Source organism: Coptis chinensis, chromosome 6, assembly GCF_015680905.1.
Source record: "Coptis chinensis isolate HL-2020 chromosome 6, ASM1568090v1, whole genome shotgun sequence".
NCBI lineage: Eukaryota > Viridiplantae > Streptophyta > Magnoliopsida > Ranunculales > Ranunculaceae > Coptis > Coptis chinensis.
The window spans coordinates 53984310-54007683 of NC_141461.1; the positions used below are offsets into that span (position 1 = coordinate 53984310).

Below are 23374 nucleotides of genomic sequence, written 5' to 3' on the forward strand. Positions count from 1 at the left end.
ATGAAATTAAATACTAGACTGTTGTTATTTCCCTGAGTTTCGTCATTATTAGGATATCAAGGAGCTTGCTCCTCATTGCCTTGCCGAGATCCGTCGCTTCATTGAGGACTGTATCCACTTTCATGCTTTTATTTCTTTATAGTTCTCTTGGTTGTTCAAATTAAGGGAATTTCGTAACTCTTAACTATGAGGTATCAGTCTAGTAAGTTGATTTCACGCAACTAATATATATAGCAGTGAAATATTTATTTGTACACACATATGCTCTTTATTTCCTTAACGCATTGCTTTAACAAAGATAAGAAGAATGAGAACAAAGAAGTTGCAGTCAATGACTTCCTCCCTGCTGAAGATGTTGTTAAAGCAATCAAATACTCAATGTAAGTTTCTAAAAATCCTACATTTGTAAAAAAAATACATAGTTATAGATACTCTCCATTTCAAATTTGGTATCATCAACTGTTTAATTCTTTGAGAAATGCTACTAAGCGTACTAAATAGTTGGTTATGTTGGTTATAGCTTAATGAACCAATAGACCAAAAATTTAGAGATTTTGGTAATCTGTTACAAGTTATACCATATATTATGTTTCTCTTAAACGATAAACGACAAACTCAAATTTTCTTAGAAAATAGTTTTAAAAAAAGATTTATTACATAATAAGGGCTCAACTATATTAATGTTAACATTTGGTAACTTTGTACCCTTGAGAAAAAAAGAAAAATGTCCTAAGGGATTTTGAGACTGAAAAGGATTCTGGCTCATGTGGTTGAGTGATAAGTACTTTCGCTCAGATACCTGATGGGTCCGGTGGCCTGAAGAACTATCAGCCATGGTCGTGGCCACACAATCAGTGTCAAATTTCACGATCTCTTCCCCAATAAATATTTATGCTAGCCAAACTTTGCATATTCTCCATTTGCCCTCAAGGTCATCTTCTTCTCTTTCAGTCGAATTATGAGTATGTTCTTTTTAACTGGAATTTCTTGGTTTTGGATTCCGTAAATTTCTAAATTATTGTACTTCAGTTTTGAGTTTGTAATAAAGTTTTTGTTTTTGCTCCACCTATTTTATTCGCTGCAGGTTTGATTGTGTAGTTGAGTGAAACTCCTTTCAGAATGAATTGATAGGGTTGTAGCTGCTAATGTTATGGCGATTATTTATTGGTGAATTTTCTTTTAGGAGAAGTCACTTCAGCATCCTAATATCGGTATGTAAAGTGTTTGGATTATGCCTCGAGGGGATTGTATAAATATGTTGTATATTGTATCTTGCAAGATGTGTATGCTGCATACCACATCTCTTGCTCATGGCCGCATAAAATTCTTTCAATATTTGATTAAAAGAATAATTGTGCTAAAAGAGAAGGGCATCCTAAGAGTATTCCTTACACCCTTCCTTTTGAGCTTAGTTCCCATGTTAGTTGTGTTGCATAATTGCATTGTCGAGGATGCAATAATAGCCAAAGGGTTTCTACTTATTGTAAGGTGGCTAGAGTATAGAGTAATATTAATCTCTCTTATCATATTTGTAAATTCAATTCATTTTGAAGACGATACTTTAATTTCACTAAATTTGGTATCAAGGTTTTGGTTTCGTTAAAGCATTATGTCTCTTTTTATGTTTTAACGTGATATGCAATTATTGGGATCTGTAACCTCAAAGTATATGATTTTGTTATACAAGTAGTGATTATTCATGCGATCAATTAAGTCCCCACCACCTCACACTGAGATTGGGATAATATGATAATTGGGAATGCCTATCATCACAATTCATCAAGTGCATCTGAGTTGCACATATAATGTTATACTAGCCAAATGAAAGAATTTCAGAGTTCCTATTTACTTTAATTTAGACTTGCAATGTAACAATATAAAGTTGGATTCTTTTGGAATTCCAATACTGTAATTTCACATGCACAAAACTACTGTCTCTAAGATAGCCAGTATGTTATTAGAATTAATTTACATGGGCAATACTATGCAAATAGCCTGTATTTTGGTGTTTAGGTAATGCGGTGTTGTTTTTTATTTTCAAATTATGTGATGTTATAACCATTGCCAGTTGGTAGTATGTGTAATTTTGAACCTTATACTGATTGAGGATACTATAATTTGATCATTGTTATGTTACCATGAATGTATCATTCTTTCTATGTTAGGCTGTAATTTTATATTATATTTGGATCCCTCATCTATTCACCATTTATTTGTTTGATCATATATTTTGATTCTATGTGATCTTTTGCTGTAATTTTCACTTTCACTAATTAATTTGGCTCTCGGTGTCTTTCTATCAAGGTTTTTTGGTCCAAGATTGGCAATTCAACACCGAATGCGAATGATTCTTCGCAGGATTGTCTTCACTTGATCGTTATAAAAAGGTATGTTATGGTTAGCTTCAACTTTCTCAACTCCAAAGGATTTACTTGCTTATTGTTTGTTGAATTGACAATTTAATGTTGACTGTACAGCCTATAACATTGATTTATTTTTAAATCTTTGCTACATGCCAAGAGTCTAATTGTGAGTAGCTTCCTCGGGACATCAATTAATAAGGTGCGCATATCATAATACCAATTCCTATATGACGTAATAATAGGTTTGTATATTTGCTTCATTTACCTTTTTCTGCAATAATAGTTTCCATCACCAGCTATGAGTCCTTCGATTTTTCACATTCTTATGTAATGTTGTCTAGGTGCAAAATCTATGATAGTCAATTTATCAATGAGGATTTGTTTATTCTATTAACGTCTCTGACGGTTATTAATCATGGTTTTAGATTTGGACTTTCCTATACATCTTGGCCAAAAATCGTTCGGCAACTTCAATTATTTTGTTAGTAATCGTTTCCTCATATGTAAATTCACTATAAGCTAATTTTAGTCTAGGTCAAACTAATATAGTAATTTGTTGTGTCGTTACCATGTGTGATTATTTTTTTTAAAAAAATCGATAAGACTATAAGCCTGTGTAGGTATATCCTATAAGTTGCAGTAGAAGTTGTGCCAATGTCTCATTTCAATTAGAATTTATTTGCAGGATTACAAGATGAGTAGAACGCAATTTGGGATTACTACATCGATCATACAAAAAGTCAAACAATGTACATCAGTTCATTCGAGGATGACTATTGTATAGAACAATAAATCGTGTCTGCAAATGCATCCTCATGGTTATCAGAATGCTGGAAGCACGATGTGTAGTTTGCTAGATGACACATTTTGGTACAACACATGGATATATATTCAAGGAATATACAAATTACAAAATACATATCAAAACTTCAGGGCTGTCTGGTGATGGTTATGACTATGACATAGTTTTCAGTTAGTGGATGGGTTACAAGATTTGTATGTTTTTGGAAAAGTTTGCCTTTCACTTTCACATGCATGGATATTTATGCTTGATTTCTACGGCCTTCATTTTCTATGCCCGATTGAATTCAATATCATGCAAATACCATCTAATTTCCATGTTGCAGGTGCATTGTTATTACTAATTCTCAAGTTGCGCGCTAGCCTCACATGCGGCGGCTCAAGTAAAGAACTTCCGTTTGTTGGGGCAATCAAATGTACACTTCTCAACTGGGCCTGTTGGAGACTTGGCTTTCCTTCTGCCATACTCGTCTGTATGGTGGCATCAGGTGCCAATGGTTGTAAATATGTAAGTCTTTTATAATGTCCTGGGCATATGTAAATTTCGTTTGGTTTAATAAAAGGTTTACATTTACATCAAAAAAAAACATAAGGACCTGAAAATAAGCAAAAGCAAAAGTTCAAAACTAAAAACATCTAAATTACTAAGCCTAATCATAAGCCCAAAACACAAGTAAAGCCGAACCTTTAAAACATACTATGCAACAATCCCGGCCATGGGCCGGCTCAATGGCTAGTAATCCGTGAGCGTAGCGAACTCTTGAGGTCGCTTTTCTTAAATCACCCAAAAAATCACTTGCTACGTGTCACTCTCTCGTGTGTCTGTCCGTACCCCCAAATAACCCTTCGTTTGTGTCTGACCGTACCCCCCTTTTCTCATTTTCTTTTGTCTTCGCCTCCAACCTCTCCTGATCGTCTCTCTATTCTCGACGGATTTCTCCCCATAGTCAAGACAAGAGATTGCAGTTTCATCACAACCAATTTAGGTACGAAGAATTTCTCTTTATTACTTTGACTGTTCGCCTGTCACTTTACCTTTCAACATTGGAGTTTGTCACGTATATCAAACCACATAAATCTTGTAATATGCAAATGGGTCCATAGGATCCTTTGGATTGGAATCTTGTTGAATTTGTATGATATGTGGATGGCGGAAGAGCCTTTTGACAGTTTATAGTCAAGGCTTCGATTGGTTGTTCAAGATTTCAAAAAAGCTTTATCACTACAATGAAACTGATAAGGCTTGGCGTCTCTATGATCCTAATAATGAGAGTGTGTTTAAGGCTCTCAGAAACTCAACTGTTCAGTGAATTGGCCGTCGTGTCAAACTTTGACACACGACTACAACCAGATCTTCACGGGATTTAAATTGTGATCATTGGCTTGATCGCGGTAGCAGCGTCAACCGAAGTTGAAGCAGAGAAACCAACTTGTGAGTTACTATGAGTAACTCCGGTGGATGATGTGCATGTAGGGGATGATTGTAGAAATCATGTAGGGGATGATTGTAGAAATCAGTTCACTATTCCACTCCTTTTGGAGAGTCCAAGCAACATCAGGTTCACATACTAAAGAAGAAATATTGTGCTCAGAGTGTGTATTCCATAGTTGTTGGCATTATGTGTAGGTTTGTCCTTATTAGTTATATTTATGTATTGTCTGTGGGAGTGAAGCTGTTTGTTTAAGAGAGAGATTTGTATTATGGGATCAAAGGAGGTGTACCATGGAGGGCTGATGAGACCCTTCCATTCTAGGAACCTCACGCTACTTACGCATCACATTCTCCTTGTTTGTTAAGAAAAAGGAACTAATGTTTGTGTGATTGTGTCTGATGAGTGGGTAGCTCAGAGTCTCATCCTATCATATAATCAGATTTGACTATGAGACTTTCCATTTTAAGATCCTCAGACTACCATGTCCATGCTATTTTCTAGGTTTGTTTAAAGGGTACTAGTGTACAAGGAAGTTTGATATCTAATGCTCATGTGCATCCCAATCCTATGCAATTTATGTGAATGTTTCCTTCGGATGACTTGGTGTTCTTGCTTCTTTGGGGTGCTGCTGGTTATTAAATAAAAGGGATTCATAAGATTCATACTATCTTTTGATTGGTTCGAGTTTGAAAATATATCAGGTTTGAAGGCCATTCTGTTCACAGTTTTAGCTTGTGCAGGGTACTAAATCTACAGCTCGAAGGTGACAATGGGCTGCTGCCTCCGTTACGTGATAGTTACATGCTAACAAGCTCGAAGCTGAAAAGATTGGGATAAATTGCGGTAAGAATCTTATTTTTAAATTGATAAGTACCTTAACTTCTTGTTTAGTGATATTCATGCCGGTGACGAAATTAAAGATTTGTGAATTGCACAAGTTCTCACCGCCAAAGACTATCTCTATTTTTTTTGTGTCAATTGAAATTTTAACGTTTCCATTTCTCTAATTGCATCCGGAAAAGAACGCTGGGTGATGATATGGGTGATCGGATGTCACGTGATAGTTAGTCGATGAGGATTGATCGTGCTTGACTCGTGGGCAAGCTTGGGGAATTTTGGAGGAGTATCACTATAGTATATCCGCAACATATGTAATTTTGGTTGATCTATCCAATCTTCATGACGACTCAAGAATATCCGGCATAAATCGAAGAGACGGACACAAAAACAGCAAATACCTCCTTTACAACAAAAAGAACAGGTTGGTTGCATTTTTGTCTCTCCCAATCTAGTCAAGATTGTGGTAATGTTGGTTTAGTTAAGGATGAGCTCGACACAAAACTTTTCTATTTTTTTTATTGTACTTATTTTTTGTTCCTTTGGGTAACCTCTGGCAATTTGAACCTAGATCATAATGTTCAAAATTTATTTTTGGAATTGCTTGCAGACTGACAAACAAAAGTTGTTGGTTTTTGGGACAACGATTATTTTGAGCTTTGATGGTTAATATTACATTGTTGAGAACGATAAGGCATTTTTGTCTTGTAAATGATTAGTTATTTCGAGAATCTCTAGTGTGATTGAACCCATGAGACAGGCAGAATCACACAGCTCAGGCAAGGGAACAAGTCAAAATGATAAGATCTTTGTGGTTTCTCAATCTAATTATACTGTTTTTGGCTCATTGCTTTAGAACTGTATGCACTACCACCACATGCTTCTTTGAACAAATCATCAATTGTTGCATTATTCTCCACTTTTGCTATTTGAAATCGATCACGGAGGAATTAGGCAATGAGCGCAGTCTTTACAATCTGCAGGGACTATATTATTTTGATTTACAATTATGATGACTACCGAAAAAACCGAGTAACAACAATCAATGGTGTATTGTTGTCCATCAACATAAACTTTTAAGCTCTTGTATTTGGTGAGAAGATGTTCCAAAAACGAAACCCTTTCGTCATTAAATTCATTCATTAGTATTATCTTCTTTCATTCTAGGCATATATCCAGCCTCCATGGCTTCCATTGTAAGCATGTCCAGTTCGCATAAATATCTAGCAATTCTTGGGTGTGATGTATCACTCAATCGAGAACACGTGGACTTTCTTTTCGACCTCAATCCAATACTAGTTAGTTGTTGAGGAGAGCCAAATAAATAAAAAAATATAACATATATAAAAAAAGAGAGCCAAATAAATGATATACTACGCTCACGCCGCACTGCAATGCAGTATACTAGTATACTAGTTAATGGCTTTTACATGTATACAATATCCTATTGGGCTTGCGGCCATGATCGGCCCAGATTTATTCGGATTTCATATTGGGCTTGTAGTAAAAGCTATATACCCAATACCAAAGAAGAAGAATAAAAACATAATAATAATGGCGACGACGGAAGCAAATTCTTCGTCCTCAATACCCAAATCAACGAAGCAGTCTCAGGTAATTAATTATTATTATTATTATTAAACATCAATTTGAGCTTCGTTTATTGATATGGCTTTACGGTTTGTTATCTCAGGTGCCAGCTGGTTTCCCGACATCTCCTAATGGTGATATCAAGATGATGTTTCCAATCATGTGCCCTGCATTTGTGCCAGGTTTAATTCCTATGCAAAATCAAGAACAACAGACTAACCTTGGTGCTGGTCTTTATGCTGTGCCCACTTTCCCATTTATGCCTCCGATGTCTGGAATTCCTTCCAACACACTAATTCCTCTTACCTACACTGTACCCACGTAAGCATTATTTTTTTAATTCCGGAATAGTTTTTAGAAAATACAAGGTTGGTTAAAATTATTTCATTCTGCTTAATGTTTTATCCTCTCAGAAGGAGAACTACTGCTGAGGGTGGAGCGATGACTGACGAGCATGGACAAGAGGGGCGGCAACAACATGCACCACAAAGACAAGTTGCTGTAAGGAGATTTCACTTCGCATTCCAACTTGACTTGTTGCTGATACTGAAGTTGGCTGCTGTCATTTTTGTGTTCAACCAAGATGGATCAAAACAGAGACTTGCCCTGCTTCTGGTTTTCGCAGCACTGGTTTATTTGTGAGTTTCCAAACTTCCATATTCTGAACCTTGAACATCCTTTTGGCAAAATCCCACTGCTGGATTTTAGCATTCCTTTTTATGAACGTAAAGTTGTTGGATACTATATTGAAGTGTCCTTCAACCTCTAAAGCTATGCCTTGTTTTTCTTCTAAATTCATTCTTCGTTTAAATGGGATCACATAAAAGAATATGCTAGCATATAGATTCTAATATACTGCTTCTAGGTTCTGGCGGTGTTTTAAGTCTAAGTATATATATTTTTTTGGCAAGCATGTAATCATTAAACGTGTGTAGCCATTTTCCCCTCTAATATTAGTTTTATTGGGTTTTTACCTTTTGGAGTTACAACACGAGGGGATTTTCTTATCATAGGTATATCCGCTGTAACCTTATTTTGTCATGGTTCTTCAGCTATCAGACTGGAGCTCTCACTCCTTTGATACGGTGGCTTTCACAAGGCATGCATAGGGCAGCGGCACCTCCACAACCACAGCCTCCTGTTAGGGCTGAGAATGCTCTTGGTGCTGCTAGGCCAGATGGTGAAAACGCTGTTCGAGCTGGTATTTTCTCTCTTCAATACACATTCATCTTTTTTTTTGCTTGGTAAGTTAAAAATTGTATTAAAGAGAATGAAAAAAAAAACAATTACAAGGAAAAAGAGAATGCATTCCCATTAAGAAAGCCTGTGGTAAACATATATGGCATCTCCCATTTATACACCCATGGGGGCTTGACCATGTGTTCGAAATATCCACATATAGGCATACTTGATGCTTTCTTAGCTACTACGTCTGATACAAGATTAGCCTCTCTCCATATGTGTGACACAAAAATGGATTGAGCTCTCCTCAAACAATACTCTCATCTTCCTTTTAGTTTCCATGGCATGGAGCCATTCCTATATGCAGTGAATGTTGCTGCCGAATCGGACTCAATCCATATGTTAAGCCATCTTTTGTCAATTGCTATTTCTGCACCTTCAATAATTGCACAACACTCAGCCCAATAGTTGTCTGCAATCCCTAAAGCTTTGCCAACTACCAGCATGAAGTTGCCTTCATTACCTCTAAAAGACAGTCCAGCCAGAAGGTCCCGGGTTCCCTTTTGATGCGCCCTCAACATTAAGCTTGACCTGACCATGAGCTGGGGTAAGCTATATACATTGCTGTAGACAAGGGGTAGGTCTCGGTCTCATTGATACTCCATGTTCGGATAATCTCCAAGTCTGAAGTGTTATTGTGCATGTATCCCTTCGATAGATGGGCTGCAATGGCAACATGTTGCTTGATCACACGGTTGCAATACTGGGTTGATGCTTTCATGTCGTCGAAGTAAATTGAATTCGTACGAGTCCATAAGGCAATCATGCCCCCAACCACTGCTGCATTCCACAACTGTTGAATAATAGAACTCTGCTCACCTGTATGCTTCATTGCCTCTCTAAAGGACCCAAAGTCATACCTGAATTTGAAGAGACTTGCAAGCCAGTTCCAAGTGTTCTTAGCAAAGTTGCACTCCCACAGTATATGCTTTAAATTTTCATTCATTTCTCTGCATACATAGCATCTCGATGCCATTTTAACCCCTCATTTGTACCACATCATCTGTAGCAGCAGCACCACATACAAGCTTCCAAGCAATACCAGCAGTCCTCGGGTGGATAGAAGAGTTCTATATCCATTTATGCCAGTTGATCTTGTTTCTTTTCTTCCTAATCTCCTCAAAGGCGGACCCAACCGAGAAAACCCCCTTTGTATCTGGACACCACATCAACTGATCCTTCTCACCTCTTAGAGCCCCATTCTCTGATATACCAACCTGCTGCATTAAGTTTTGAAGCACCATAGGACACACTAAAGTATTACCAATAATCATTTGCATCACTTTAGCATTGCACCCTTTCAGTTGTTGATCAGATAGGTTCAACGCTTGTTGAATAGACATGTTATCTGACCAATTGTCCCTCCACAGATCCACCTTGTCACCCAAACCTATTACCCAATGACATCGATTTTTAATCTCTGAAAGTGCACTTTTAATTCTTGACCAAATTGACGAAGATTTGTAGTATGTAATGATTGCACCCTCCTTCGTTAGGTACTTATGTCTCATGAATTCAGCAAAGTCGTTGTCGCAAGCTTTAACCTTCCATGCCAACTTCATTTGCATAACAAGATTAATTTCTTTGAGTCCCAGACCAGCTTCCTCAATAGGTTTGCACACTTTTTCCCAACTAACAGTGACAAACTTCCTTTCATTTAGATCTCCAAACCATAGAAAATTTCTAATAGCCCTTTCGGCTTCTTTAATTAGACTTGCTGGCCACTTGTAAACTGCCATATTGTGTATAGGAGTACTGGACAAGACAGCTTTAATGAGCACACTTCTTCCTTGAAAGGACAAGAATCGACCCCTCCAATTTGTCATTTTACCTCTGATTTTGTCAATTAAGCAGCACTCTGAGCAGGGTAACTCGACCTTTGAAAAAGGGGACCCCAAGGTACTTCTCAGGAAGGGAGCCTTCCTCAACCCAGCTCTTGTGTAATTGCTCTCCTCCTTGCTAAAGTAATTCCTCCCATAATCAATCTGCTCTTCTGTTTGTTGACAAATTGACCGGCAGCTTCTTGGTATCTCATTAATAATCTCCGCTGTTATTCTAAGACCATGTATGTGCCCATTATTGAACATGATGATGTCGTCCGCAAACAACAAATGACTAGGGCTTGCATGCTTTTTATAAGTAATCATAGGTTTGGTCAGTCCCCATTGCCTTAGTCTGGTCAAGCCCCTGTTTAGCACCTCCTTTGCAAGAGCAAAAAGGAGAGACAATGGGTCTCCTTGCCGCACTCCTCTAAAGACTGAGAAGAACCCACATGGAGCCCCCATTCACCATAACAGACACTTTGGCAGAGCTAATAATAGCTGTAACCCATTTAATGAAGATTTATGAAAAGCCAAATCTCCTTAAAATTTGTGTGAGAAAGTCCCAACTCAGAGTATCGTATGCTTGCGAGATATCGACCTTCAATGCTACAGTGCCACCATGCCTTTTGATGTGAAGCTCGTTCACCATTTCAGAGGCTAGAGCAATGTTTGAATGGATGCATCTTTGATTTACAAACCCCACTTGCTCCTTGGAGATGAGTTTGTTCGCCACTTTGTTCAGTCTTAATTGTAGCACTTTGGAGATCACCTTTATAATGAAATTACTCATACAGATGGGTCTATACTGAGATAATTTGACTGCATTTCTCTCCTTAGGAATTAAGGTAATGAGATTAGAATTCAGACAATGAGGTACTCGGGTGTCAATAAAGATGGACTGCACTGCATAGCAAACATCCACTTTAACGATAGACCAACATTGAGTAAAGAAACATCCATGAAACCCATCTGGTCCCGGCGAGCTATCTGGATTCATTGAGAAAATGGCTTCTTTAATTTCTTTGTATGTGGGAGTACAACTAAGCATTCTGTTATCTTGATCATCAACCAATCTTGGGATCACTTGAAGAAGGTCATCATCTTGGGTAGTTGGTTGTCGCTGGAATTTTTTTGTGTAGTAATCCACTATATGTTCTTTTATCTGATCTTGATCTTTCATGATATCCCCATTATCTTTTTGTAACTCAGTAATAAAAGACTTGCCTTGCTTCACCTTATGTACTGCATGGAAATAAGAAGAATTTCTTTCACTTTCGTCGACCCATTTATCCTTGCACTTCTGCTTCAGCCTTGTATTCTTGTTCACTATTGCCGAGTTAAGAAATTGTTCCTTGAGGATAAAATTGTCAAGTAAAGTCTCATTGTCCGGTTCTGCATCAACTCTGATTTGTGCTTCATCAAACTCTATCTGTGCCTTCTCCATGCTATGCTCCACATTCCCTAAAACTGCTATGTTCCAACACTTTAAGTTATTCTTCAATCTGTGTAGCTTCTTCATCAGACTGGTCATGGGTGTGCCTCCAATATGTTGGCTCCAACTACTCCCCACTAACTCCATGAAGGAGGGGTGGTTAGTCCAACATTTGTTAAATTGGAAAGGTACATTTTTTGGTCTTGGAATCAACGCATACTCGCCAACTAAAGGAGAGTGGTCTGAGCTTATTCTCCTTAGTACTTTATATCTCCATCCAGTATACTTGGCTGTCCAAGCATTGTTAATGAACATTCTATCAATTTTAGAGACTATTCTTCTCGCCCCCTTTTGATTATTGCACCAAGTCATCTCCATTCCACTATGATCAGCTTCCAAAAGGTTGCATGAATTAATGGCTTCGAAAAAAGCTTCCATTGCAAGCCTGTTGGTTCTGAGTTGGCCTCTCTTCTCTGTATAACTTAATACACAGTTGAAATCCCCTGCTACCAGCCAGGGCCCATTAGTGTTTATTTGCTCAAGCTCTCTCCAAAGAGATCGTCTAGGACCCATGTAACTGTTGGCATGCACAAAAGTAATCTTTAAGTCATGACATGTAATTGTTAGTTGCTGCTTTGATTTGCATTGAAACCTCACCAAAAGTCCTCTTTTAAAGATTACCCATAAATTTCCAGTTTTGCCTTCTCCATCATTATGAAAGAAAGAATTCTCGTAGTTATTCAAGCCCAACCTAAAAACAGAATCGGCTTTAGGCTTTGAAAGCGGTTAAGCTAAACAGATTATATCGAAACCGTGTACTCTATCCATATCCTTGAGTCTGTCAATGGACTCCCTCTTCCCTACTCCTCTTATATTCCAAAAAAGGATCTTCATAGGGAGGGTTTATTTTGCGATGCCACTGCATCCTTCCTTGCCTTTCTTCTCGGTCTCTTTGGAATCGGGGGTTGAATATTTTCTGACAATAAACCACCCAATCTTGTAGCAACAGTGGTAGTCTCCTCAATCACTTGGGCTTGACCTTCCACTTCCTCACCTTGCAGTAAAATGCAGAAACTGTTTGATACCTCAACAGGTTTTGGAATTGGAATTCTCTGTTCGTGGGCAACAATGTCGTGCATCCTCCTCACCCAAAACCGGTAAATCACTAACCTCTAAATTGTTGGCCAAGCCATCAGTCTTTGTTCTTCCCATTTCTTTCTCGCCATCACTGTCATTCTCACCGCTAGCCAAATCAATACCCCCCTCATTTGCTTCCAAAGAGTTGGATTGATCCTCGATAGCTATAAACTCTCTCCCTTTGTCCGCAATGATGTTGTCTACTCCTGGGTCCTCTCCAGTGTCAACATCACCATCCACACACTTGTCGACGTCATAGAAAACTTCATTGTCTGCAGTACCCACATCATTGTCGCTGTCATGTTCTGATTCTGACTCCTCCATAACTTGAATAACTTGGGCTGCTGCTTCTTGGAAAAGTTCGTTAACTACCATATCAATAGTAGTTTCAACTCTCTACAACAGCTTCAGAGGCTCGATTTTGTTCTACTAAGACGCCTGCTCTCTCTGCATTTGTTCCTTCCGCTTGCTTATTCTTTTGTCTCCACCTCTTCTGACGTTTTGAAGCATTAGTTGTGTATGTTGCTGTTGTCCTCTTTCTCCTTGCTTGTGATAGGAGCCGTTTCCAAATCCTTCTTCAATTGTCTGCATTCAGTTATGATATGTCCAACAATTTTGCAGTGACTACAAAATTTGGGTAAGGTCTCCAGTCGAACCTCTTGTGAGAACTCAAAAGTTTCGCCAACCTCAACCATAATTTATCTGGAATAGGTTTTGAAAGATCGATGTCTACCAAAACACTAGCATAGTACCCATTGTCTCTTTCAAGAGAGTTCCTATCAACTCTGATTGGACCTCCTAGAGCTCTTCCCATTGTCATTAGAGTTTCTACCTCCCAATACTCGAAGCTGAGTCCAGGGAATTTCACCCACACTAGAGCTGAAGAATGCCTGTGTCTCAGGAGCAAAATTTGGGGTCCATTTGGAGACTCTGAGTAATTGATTACCCAGATACCAAGGCCCCCTGAAGCTTACTTTGTTCATATCATCCTCATTAAGAAATTGAAAAATAATATAGCCGCCCTTACCCAAGGGAGAGATTTTTACTGGTTCGTTGAGTCCCCATTTTGTATTTGCTTCATGACAAATACTCTCCATCTTGAGATTCTTCGTGTCCAAGCGAGCCACCAAAGCATGCTTACATGCCTCTAATCCTTTCGCAACAGCTCCCACTGGCAATTTAATTGATGGGGTTTCACCGCTTTTGCTTGGATATGGCAGCGATGCCAACTGCCAAGTCCACTGTTTGGTTCATATGACTTTTAGCTTTGTCTGCATATGTGGCTTTAGGTGCACCTCCATTAACCAAGACAACCTGAGTTGTGGTTGTTGCTTCAACCGCTTGTTGTGCTCCTGTTACTTGGGTTCTATCAGGTACCCTTGCCATGGGTATACATTCGAACTCCAAGATATCCATGTTCTCAGATGAGAAATCTCACAACCCCTAGCTGCTTCCGGTCAAAACCCCCCCCATAAAGGGAAGGCTTTGAGTCTGTTCTTACCCGCAACCAACGTTCTAAAGATAGAACTTTACTACTTCAAGAAAAGAAACAAGCGAGATTCCACTTATACCCTTAGAGAAAAGGAGGTTAAGAATCACACTTAAAATCGCCTCACTAGACACGCACATACACATTCATCTCAAATACACAGATTCATGGATTTTCACCCCATTTGTATCCTACTTGTTAATAAAGCGTTACATTTTTCTTACTTTTCGTAACTCAGAAGAACAACGTACTTGCATGCTTTAAGCATGTGATGTACTCTGTGTGCATGAACCACTTCCAAGTATGTGTATGACGTGCAGTCTTATTTGTATCATATGTTACTCTTGCTTCAGTGCATGTGGGAGCCTGGTATGATTTTGACTAATGTAATCAGCAATTGGTTCTGTGAAAAGTTTATGTATGTGAATTATTGGGGGAAAAAAAGTTTTTGCTTGTGATTATTTTCCACGATTGTAACCATCATTGATTTGTTTCGTAGCTACTCCCATCAGTTTGATATTATAGACTTATTTTAGCTGCCCTACCTTTTGCAGAGGGGCAACCTGGAGATGAGAATCAGGGAGAGAATGAAAATCGACCAGTTGAAAATGATAACCAGGTGGATCCCGCTGAACAGAACGGCTTCAACTGGAGGGTAATTGTAAAGGAGATTCAGACGATCGTTGTTGGCTTCATCACTTCTCTTCTCCCAGGGTTTCATAATGTGGATTAGTGTTGCATTTATGAAGTCCTGATACCTCATGGAACCTGCCGTGAGCAGAAAAAATACAATGTAGACTGATATAGAAGAGGGAGTTTCAAATTTTTATATTCCCTTTACTTTCTTTGTTTCAATCTTGAGCTTTGTATCAGTGTTATATGTTTGGTTGAACCATAGTTTGAAAGTTACAAGTTCGAAAATTTTAATTTTTCGAGTAACATTTTTTTTATGGTGAAATTTTGGATTGAAATTTTCGAGTAACCATAGTTTGAAAGTCATCTTATTATATTTTCTCAACTCTGAACTGAAACTGTGTTCAGAAGTGAGTTGAGTGAAAACAAATGGGGGAGTCAGCAAAAATGGTTCAATCGTGACTTAGGCTTCCATGCTCTCTCTACTTTCTCTGTCCTCCTTTTGTAATTCTTCTGTAAGTATTTTTACTACCTTTTTTGTTATCCATCTCGATTTAGATCTGTTTATACCAAGGCCCAAAATAACGAATTTGGTTAATATTTTGATGTATTCAAAAACCGGTATATATCGGATATATTGGAAATATATATTTTTTTTGTTGACCAATCAAAATTTTGTTTTGTATGTTGATATATTGGAAATATCGTCAATATATCGGTCAAAGTCAATAATATCTAGTCAAAGTCAACAATACCAGTCAAAATTAACAATTTATATTGGATATATCATATATATCGGTCGATATATATTATTATATCGGAAATTGCGATATATATCAAAAAAAAAATTCAATATTCAGTTGAGATATATCGAATATATCCATATCGGTATACCAAAAAAATGATATATATCGGCGTTATATCGGAGATATTTTGGGCCTTGGTTTATATTATGGCAAATGAAAAGGAGAGATCATTCGCTCTAAATTTAGTGTGCACTTTATATCGGTCGATGGATGACATGATCATACGGTTTGGTGTGGTTTGTCAGTTGGGGCCATGCAACAACCTCGATCTCGAGAAGAAATTTCTCCGGCTATTTGCATTGATCTCTCCAAAATTTAGAGAGAATGATCTCTCCTTGTCGGATCTCTTATATTGTTAAATGTAGATATTATACGATGGTTCATGCGAATGGATCAGTAGCTGAGACTTTTGACTATTTGAGACAGCAAGGTTTACAAGGGTTTAAGGACATTGGGCCTAAATCTACTCTCACTGCTTGGACAATTCTTGCTTCTTTTGCTGCATTTGAGGCTGTTCTTCAGCTCGTTTTACCCGGTAAACGGATTGAAGGCCCGATTTCTCCCATGGGTAATTGACCGGTTTACAAAGTAGTTATCATCTTTTGCAGCTCAGTGTTCTTGAGCTGTCTATTAGCTAACGGTATATCCATGATTGTACTTTTAACTGCGAAGCATTGTTATATGTCCATGAAGTACCTGAAAATATTATCTGTTGTAGAGATTGTTGGTAGAGGTGAATACTTCATTAAGATGATGTCAATATAGGTAGAGATAACCTACAAATACAAGTGCTAAACAAAAACTAGTGACAATTCAAGACATGAGCCATCTCCCAAGCTTCACAATCAGTTCATGATCTGCGAAAGTTACATCCCTAAACTTCTCAAATTTCCTCTTTCTGTAGAAATGTAGGGCCCTTAAAATGAAAAGATACTGTAGGATTTTATCGATATCTCATGCATGATTCCTATGATATATACAATTACGTTATACCACATGCATAAAATAGCCTTGTGAAAGAAGATCGTTACCTTGGTCCGCGACTTTCAATTTGAAGTTCCAAGCTTTGATCTACGGAGAAGATGTTCTTGACACATTCAAGATCTTCTTCTTCTTAACTTTGCTTGAGTCAAGTTCCAACCACGAGCGGAAGCAACCTTTTTTTTTTTCACGAACCAAGAACCAAGAACTGACAATGGCTAGGGAGGATACCACCTATGGAATCTCCACAAATTACTGGCTTCTACTTTAGAAAATGTTGGAGGTTGCCATTAAAGGAGAGAGAGCTTTTCTTGTTGTTCAGATTATTAATATGTGAGAGGTGGGGGGTCTATTTATAGAGGTTCCCACCTCCTCAATATTGGATAGGATAGAGTCCTATACTCATCTAATATCGATAGGATAGAGTTATATACTCATCTAATATCCGATATATATAGAGTCCTATACTCATCTAATATCGAGATAGGATAGAGTTATATACTCATCTAATATCGATAGGATAGAAGTCCTATACTCATCTAATATCGAGATAGGATAGAGTCATATACTCATCTAATATCGATAGGATAGAATCTATACTCATCTAATATCGATAGGATAGAGTCCTATACTCATCTAATATCGATAGGATAGAGTCCTATACTCGATGGTTTATCCTTATCTTGGTGAAGCGTCTATCCAACCTTATTTCCAACATCTCCCACTCGCCCAACGGCGAAGAAGGTTTCTAAGAGAAGCATTTAAGTAGAATGCTTAGCCATTTGTGTGTCTCACACGGCAAATGGTTCGTGTGACCCTAGCACACGTATCATGATATCTGTGAAGTAGCAAGTCGCAATGAAAAGCGACCGACGGTGATCTACCATGAAAGTGATCTTAAAGAAGATGAATCGAAAACCTAATATCCGGAGAGTGTGTGTATACCCCAAGATCTGTTTGTTTCATCACTTTGACAAATAGCACTCATCCCTATGAGTCCACACCATAAAGTCAAAATGTATCACATGATTCACAATTATCATCAATTGTCCCCGCCGTAGAATCCCGGTGATTGTGTGATAAACCTTCAGTTCTTTTTACCGCTTTGCACGCAAAGTCATTGTCGCCGAGTTCTACCAACTTCCCAAGATGCATCGGTCGACCTTTTAGTAAGAGCTTGTGGGGGAGCAAACCAAAGTTACGAGTAGTCCTCTTATTTTCTTGACAAGGTCAAAAGTTCAAGGAGGGTACCATTCGATATGTTTTAAACAAAAATATATCAATAGAGCTCACATAGCAAGAATTTTAGGGATATTTCTTTTCTTGCTCTCGGTGGTCAACTATACACATGTTGTGTGAAAACATGTCATGGCAAGAGTATCTAATTTGTTTACTCAACAATAGATATCTGTATGTCCACTCATACCATGCAAGTGTTGTCATCCCTAATGACAATTCCAAGGATACTATGCTCCCACTTGGCAACAACCATTTGTAGGTTTAGATGAGAATCTTCCTATGAAGCTGTTTCTTCTTATCCAATTATAAGAAGGGGCATGACTCGACACTAGGTCCACCCTTCCTATAAGGTTTAGTGACTTGTCAAGCTAAACTCCCATTTAAAATGGAAGTGATTTGTTCATGTGAGTGAACCAATCCAACCCTAACGACATACATATGAGATGATAAAATGCGATTATAATGAGAATGCAATCGATCCGAAAGAATGCACTTTTATTCATTAAACCATCAAAGTGTTCTTAACATAATCACATCCTCTTTAACCCAAGCATTTTTACATGTGCAAGGAAGAGTTCCTTTGGAATAGGTTTGGTCGATGGATCCATGACCATCGATCGATGGATATATGTTGTAGAACCACTTTCTTTTTCAGTATCATTTGTCGTACGTAGTGGTATTTTAACTCTATATGCTTGGTTCTTCCATGGTACTTTGGATCTTTAGCATATGCAAGAGCACCATCTTTGTCGATCCGGATGTGAACCGGCTCGGCAGCTCTTGAGAACACCGACAGTGTTTGATGAATCGTCGAGCCACCACGACCTCTCGTGGCGGTGCAGCAACATGCAATATACTCAGCTTCCATAGTTGAAAGTGCTATGGAAGTTTGCTTCTTGCTGCTCCAGGATATAGCACCTCCATTCATTATGTAGGTATATCCTGAAGTTGACTTCCTCTCATCAAGGTCTCCAGGCCAGTCGGCATCGGAGTACCCAATCAGCTTAAGATCTTTCCCTTGGTAGACAAGTGAGTAGTCCACGGTGCCTTTTAGATACCTCATTATCTTCTTGACACCTTCCGATTAATGCGACCCGTGGATTTGTTTGGAACCTTGATACTAACCCAACTGCATAGCGGATGTCCGGCCTTGTACCTGACATTGCATACATAAGGCTTCCGATGCGCTTGAGTATGGTACATTTTTCATAGCCCGAGTTTGTTAGGATTCTTGGGAGACATTTTAGAACTCAAAGACTCTCCTAGACTTACTGGGAGATCCACTTGCTTACAATCAGTCATGTTGAATCTTTCCAAAACCTTCTTGATATATGTCTCCTGAGACACAGATAACAAGCGTTAGGCCGGTCCCGAGTTATTTTGACTCCTAAGACATAACTAGCTTCACCCATGTCCTTCATTTAGAAGTTTAATGACAACCACTCCTTAGTGGAATTTATCAATGCCTTATTGTTACCTGCTAACAAAATGTCATCCACATATAGAGATAGAATCACAAAACCATTTTTAGATGTCTTGACATATACGCAATGGTCCTCATTTACCATTTCGAATTTGTCTTGAAGCATTGCTTCATGGAATCTCGATTCCACTCTAGAGAGGCCTGTTTTAAAACCATATATGGATCTGTTCGGTTTACACACTTTGTGTTCCCCGACCCTTGATTGAAAAACCAGTGGGTTGATCCATATAGATTTCCTCTTGTAATTCTCCATTGAGAAAAGCAGTTTTGACATCCATCTGGTAAAGCTCTAAATCTAAATGGGCAACCATTGACAAGAGGAGACGTATGGAGGCAAATCTCACTCTTGGTGAGAAGGTGTCCTCATAGTCTATTCCTTCTTTTTTGGTGTAACCTTTTGCAACAAGCCTAGCTTTGAATTTGTCTATGTTCCCTTCCGCATTTTTTCTTGATCTTGAGAACCCACTTGTTCCCAATAAATCTCTGTTTGGAGGTAGATCAACTAAGTCCCATACTTTGTTTTTCTTCATCGACTCCAATTCTTCCTTCATAGCTTCCATCCACTTACTTGTATTGGACCCGAAATAGCCTCCTTGAGCGTTTTAGGTTCATCGGATATTTCTGTAAGTGCATTGGTCATATTTATCTCCCTTCAATCTCAAACCGGCGTTTGGGGATATGGCCTCTAACACTCTCTTTTAGGTTGGGATTGATCAATCATTTGACCAATGCCATTGTTACTAGAATCGGGGTTGATGAAAGTTTCATCTTAGCCTTGTTCATCGGCCCGGTTATAAGGTTATCAACTTCATAAAGTTGTATATCCTTATCAACCTCACCCTCATTGGGTATTGATCCTCTAAGAATCGGCGTTACGTGCTTCTATTTACGTGACATGCCCTTGAGTATCCTCCCCTAGGAAGACATACCCCTTAGAAGTCTCAATCGTATCTTATAAAGATACACTTCTTTCCAGAGCACTCAACTTTCCAAATTCTCGATTTTGAGAAGTGACAAAGGCCGCTTTACCCCCCATGGTCTAAGGTAGTTCAAAACGGGTTGTCTACCGTCCATAGTTCATAGGTGTTTTGTCAACAGTTTTTGAAGGAACTAGGTTAAGTATGTGCGCAGCCGTTAACAATGCATCACCCCAAAATGAGATAGGCAAGTTAGCCTGAGCCATCATAGATCTAACCATGTCCAACAGGGTTCTATTCCTTCTCTCAGAGACACCATTCTGCTGAGGGGTATAAGGAATAGTTAGCTGTCTAGCTATACCCTTATTTTCACAGAGTTCCTTAAACTCTCATCAGAAAGATATTCACGTCCGCGGTCAGTTCTTAAGGCCTTTATTGTCCTATCAAGTTGATTCTCAACTAAGTTCTTGTACTTTTTAAAATAGTCCAAGGCGTCTGATTTGTGAGACATCAAGTACACGGTCCCATAACGTGTATAGTCATCTGTGAAGGTAATGAAATACAAAGCCCCATGCCTTTTACATTACATTCATTGGTCCACGGATGTGCGAGTGAATAAGTTGTAAAGGATAAGTTGCCCTTTGGGCTTTCCCAAAAGGTTTCTTGGTGGCTTTTCCAAAAGACAACTTTCCGCAGTTTCCATTTTAACGAGGTTAAAGTTACCTAATAACCCTCCCCTTGCTAAGCGGTCTATCCTATTGTGTCCAATATGTCCTAGTCTAGCATGCCACAATTGGCAACCAACCATTTTAGACATAAAAACTTCAGTTTGTGCTAAGTGTAATGTCATAAAAGAATTCATTAAATAAGCATGACCTATCAAACTGTTATTTAAAGATATCTCAAGCGAGTTCTGGGAAAAATTAAACACATAGGATTCTTGAAGTAATTTCAAAACTGATAAAAGATTTCTCCTAATTGAGGGTACAAAGAGTACTTCTTCAATAAGGATGGATCTCCCACTCACAAAATCCAACCTACAAGTGCACATTACCCCAAACACATCGCCAACACTTTGGTTTCCCATGTGGACTCTCCGAGTTCCTTGTGGAAGTTTCGGAAATCTTCAAATAGGGACCTATCCCGCTTATGTGGTCATCATTTCTGCTGAATCTACAATCCAATATTGTGATGAATCGGGGCGGACATGACAAGATACTTATCACATTGACGATTGCTTAAAGTAAAACTCACCTCGGGGAGAAGGACATGCCCTAGCATAGTGTCCCATCGATGACAACGGAAGCATTCAACACTAGTCATGTCTATCGACTTCCTAGGTTTCTTTTTGTGGGTTAGGCTTGGCCTTTTCCTTGCCTTTCCCTTTTCCACTTTTCTTGTTCCAAGGAGCCTTCCTCTTTTTGAGTTGACAACATTTGCTTCAGTTTGAACAACAGGGCTTTTCATTGAGAAGCCTTTGTTCCTCAAGCTCACATTTCCTTTGCACCTGTGCAAAGTTTGTGATCTTGTCGTCATCGTCAAGATAAGGCGAAATTGTTCCCAAGTTTTAGGTAAAGACCTAATGACAGCTTGAATTTGTTTGTTCATTTGACAGACTCTGTCTGCTTGGGCTAACTTCGGCAACCATGTTTCTCATCACCGTGCAATGTTGTGTCATAGAGGTATGGGGCAACTTTGATAAATTTGTCAAAGCTCATTTGTAGCCTCCTCTCACCGCGCGATATGTCGTACCCCCAGGTCCGCTTTTACTGCTTCCCATAGCTCTTTTGCCGATCCAAGGCCATCATACCGCATCATGAAGTCATTCCTCATGGTGCCAAGTATGGCAATTCGGGCAACATTATCTTTGCTTTGTATACTCATTGTACTTTTAAGTACAGCATTATAAGCGACTTGTGTTAATCCTTCAAATGTAGTTTCTGCTCTCGCCTCGGTTATTACATCAATGACCTTCCTATCTGCGAATTAGCCTAACTTTCCTAGACCAAAGTTAAGTAATTCTTATCGTTTAACAAGTCCTTTTCGGGTAGCATCGTGAACGGGGATTTTCCATCGGGTGCCATTCTATCAAGTTTGAATTCCAAAAATAAGATACTACTTAATAAGAATCATCTCTTAAATTTAAATCTAAGTAATCCACATTTTCACATATGAGATGATCATGATAATCTACTAGCATGATTCTAGCCATTAAATAAAATCAATGCATTTGACTATCAATAACATAGAATATGCAAAAAATCTACTACTTAAATTTTCATTTCATAAAATTGTTTCTACAAAAAAAGAGTTTCCTATCTTTCAAAAAAACAATGTAGAACTAAAAGAGCTAGTCAACCATGAACATAGAAGCTTCACGGGTGCCGGGAGTCATCCTCATCCTCCACAAATCACTATCGGACCATTCGAAAATTACTAGCCACTTCCTCTGTTTCCCCGTGAGGTGGGAAAATAAACCCTGATGACACATCATATGGATTTGGTTCCTTAGCATCGTCCCATAATCGATGTAGGAGAGATTTAAGTGGTCGAGCCTCATTCCTATCTTGAATAGGACTGGGGCTCTTTGGTGTATATTCTGGTGATGGTGGCTCTGTCTCTATCTTATCAGATTTCAAGACAGTAGGCTTCAAAGTTCTCCTATATTGCTTTGCAGTCATGCGTTTCTTGGAAGCCCGTCTCCCAAGATCTGGTTCAGTTTTCCTACAAGTTTCGGGTCTATGTGACTTAGGCATTGTGCCTTAGTTTTCATATGACCGTTGATAGAAAACAAACAATTTTATATTCATGCAATAGTAAAAATCCAGATTCAAATAATTACTGCATGGTAAAAATAAACATCCTAATGTCAATTTTTAATTGTGGAAAAATACATGTGAAAAAAAAAAAACTAAATTTATAGAGAAATAATCTCGAAATAAATTTCCATGTAAAATTTCTAAGAAAAAATTTCCTAGAAAAAAAATTTTCCACTAATTATTTCCCATAAATAATTTATTTTACAAAAAAATTAAGCAATATCTAATTAATTTTAAACAACCTAATTATTTAAAAATTAATTAAAATATTTTGAAAAAAAACGCATTTTTTTCAAAATTTGTAGATCACAAGATCAAAACCGCAAACAAAAGCATGCAAACCATGGAA

General features: G+C 38.3%; 1 protein-coding gene and 2 long non-coding RNA genes across 3 annotated transcripts; all 3 read left to right on the top strand.

Annotated features, from left to right (window-relative positions):
* Positions 1-1859, top strand: LOC147493622 (uncharacterized). Its single transcript, XR_015200082.1, has 3 exons — positions 1-110; positions 299-380; positions 1099-1859. It is a non-coding gene; the product is annotated as an uncharacterized LOC147493622 (long non-coding RNA).
* Positions 1860-2298: 439 nt separating this feature from the next.
* LOC147493623 (uncharacterized) lies at positions 2299-3375 on the top strand. The gene is made up of 2 exons (XR_015199321.1): positions 2299-2387; positions 2478-3375. It is a non-coding gene; the product is annotated as an uncharacterized LOC147493623 (long non-coding RNA).
* Positions 3376-6922: 3547 nt separating this feature from the next.
* LOC147493624 (uncharacterized) lies at positions 6923-15118 on the top strand. Its single transcript, XM_086565028.1, has 5 exons — positions 6923-7048; positions 7128-7345; positions 7438-7662; positions 8077-8225; positions 14702-15118. Exons 1-5 carry the CDS (start codon positions 6989-6991, stop codon positions 14878-14880), a joined length of 831 nt encoding a protein of 276 aa, XP_086421154.1. The 5' UTR covers positions 6923-6988; the 3' UTR covers positions 14881-15118.
* Positions 15119-23374: the final 8256 nt, after the last annotated feature.

What these genes read in the sequence shown, in the direction of transcription:
- LOC147493624 (XM_086565028.1), top strand. Translation starts at nt 6,989, where the DNA reads ATGGCGACGACGGAAGCAAATTCTTCGTCCTCAATACCCAAATCAACG. An exon ending in TTCGCAGCACTGGTTTATTT is followed by an intron (nt 7,663 to 8,076) that starts GTGAGTTTCCAA and finishes ATGGTTCTTCAG; the next exon opens with CTATCAGACTGGAGCTCTCA. An exon ending in TGAAAACGCTGTTCGAGCTG is followed by an intron (nt 8,226 to 14,701) that starts GTATTTTCTCTC and finishes TACCTTTTGCAG; the next exon opens with AGGGGCAACCTGGAGATGAG.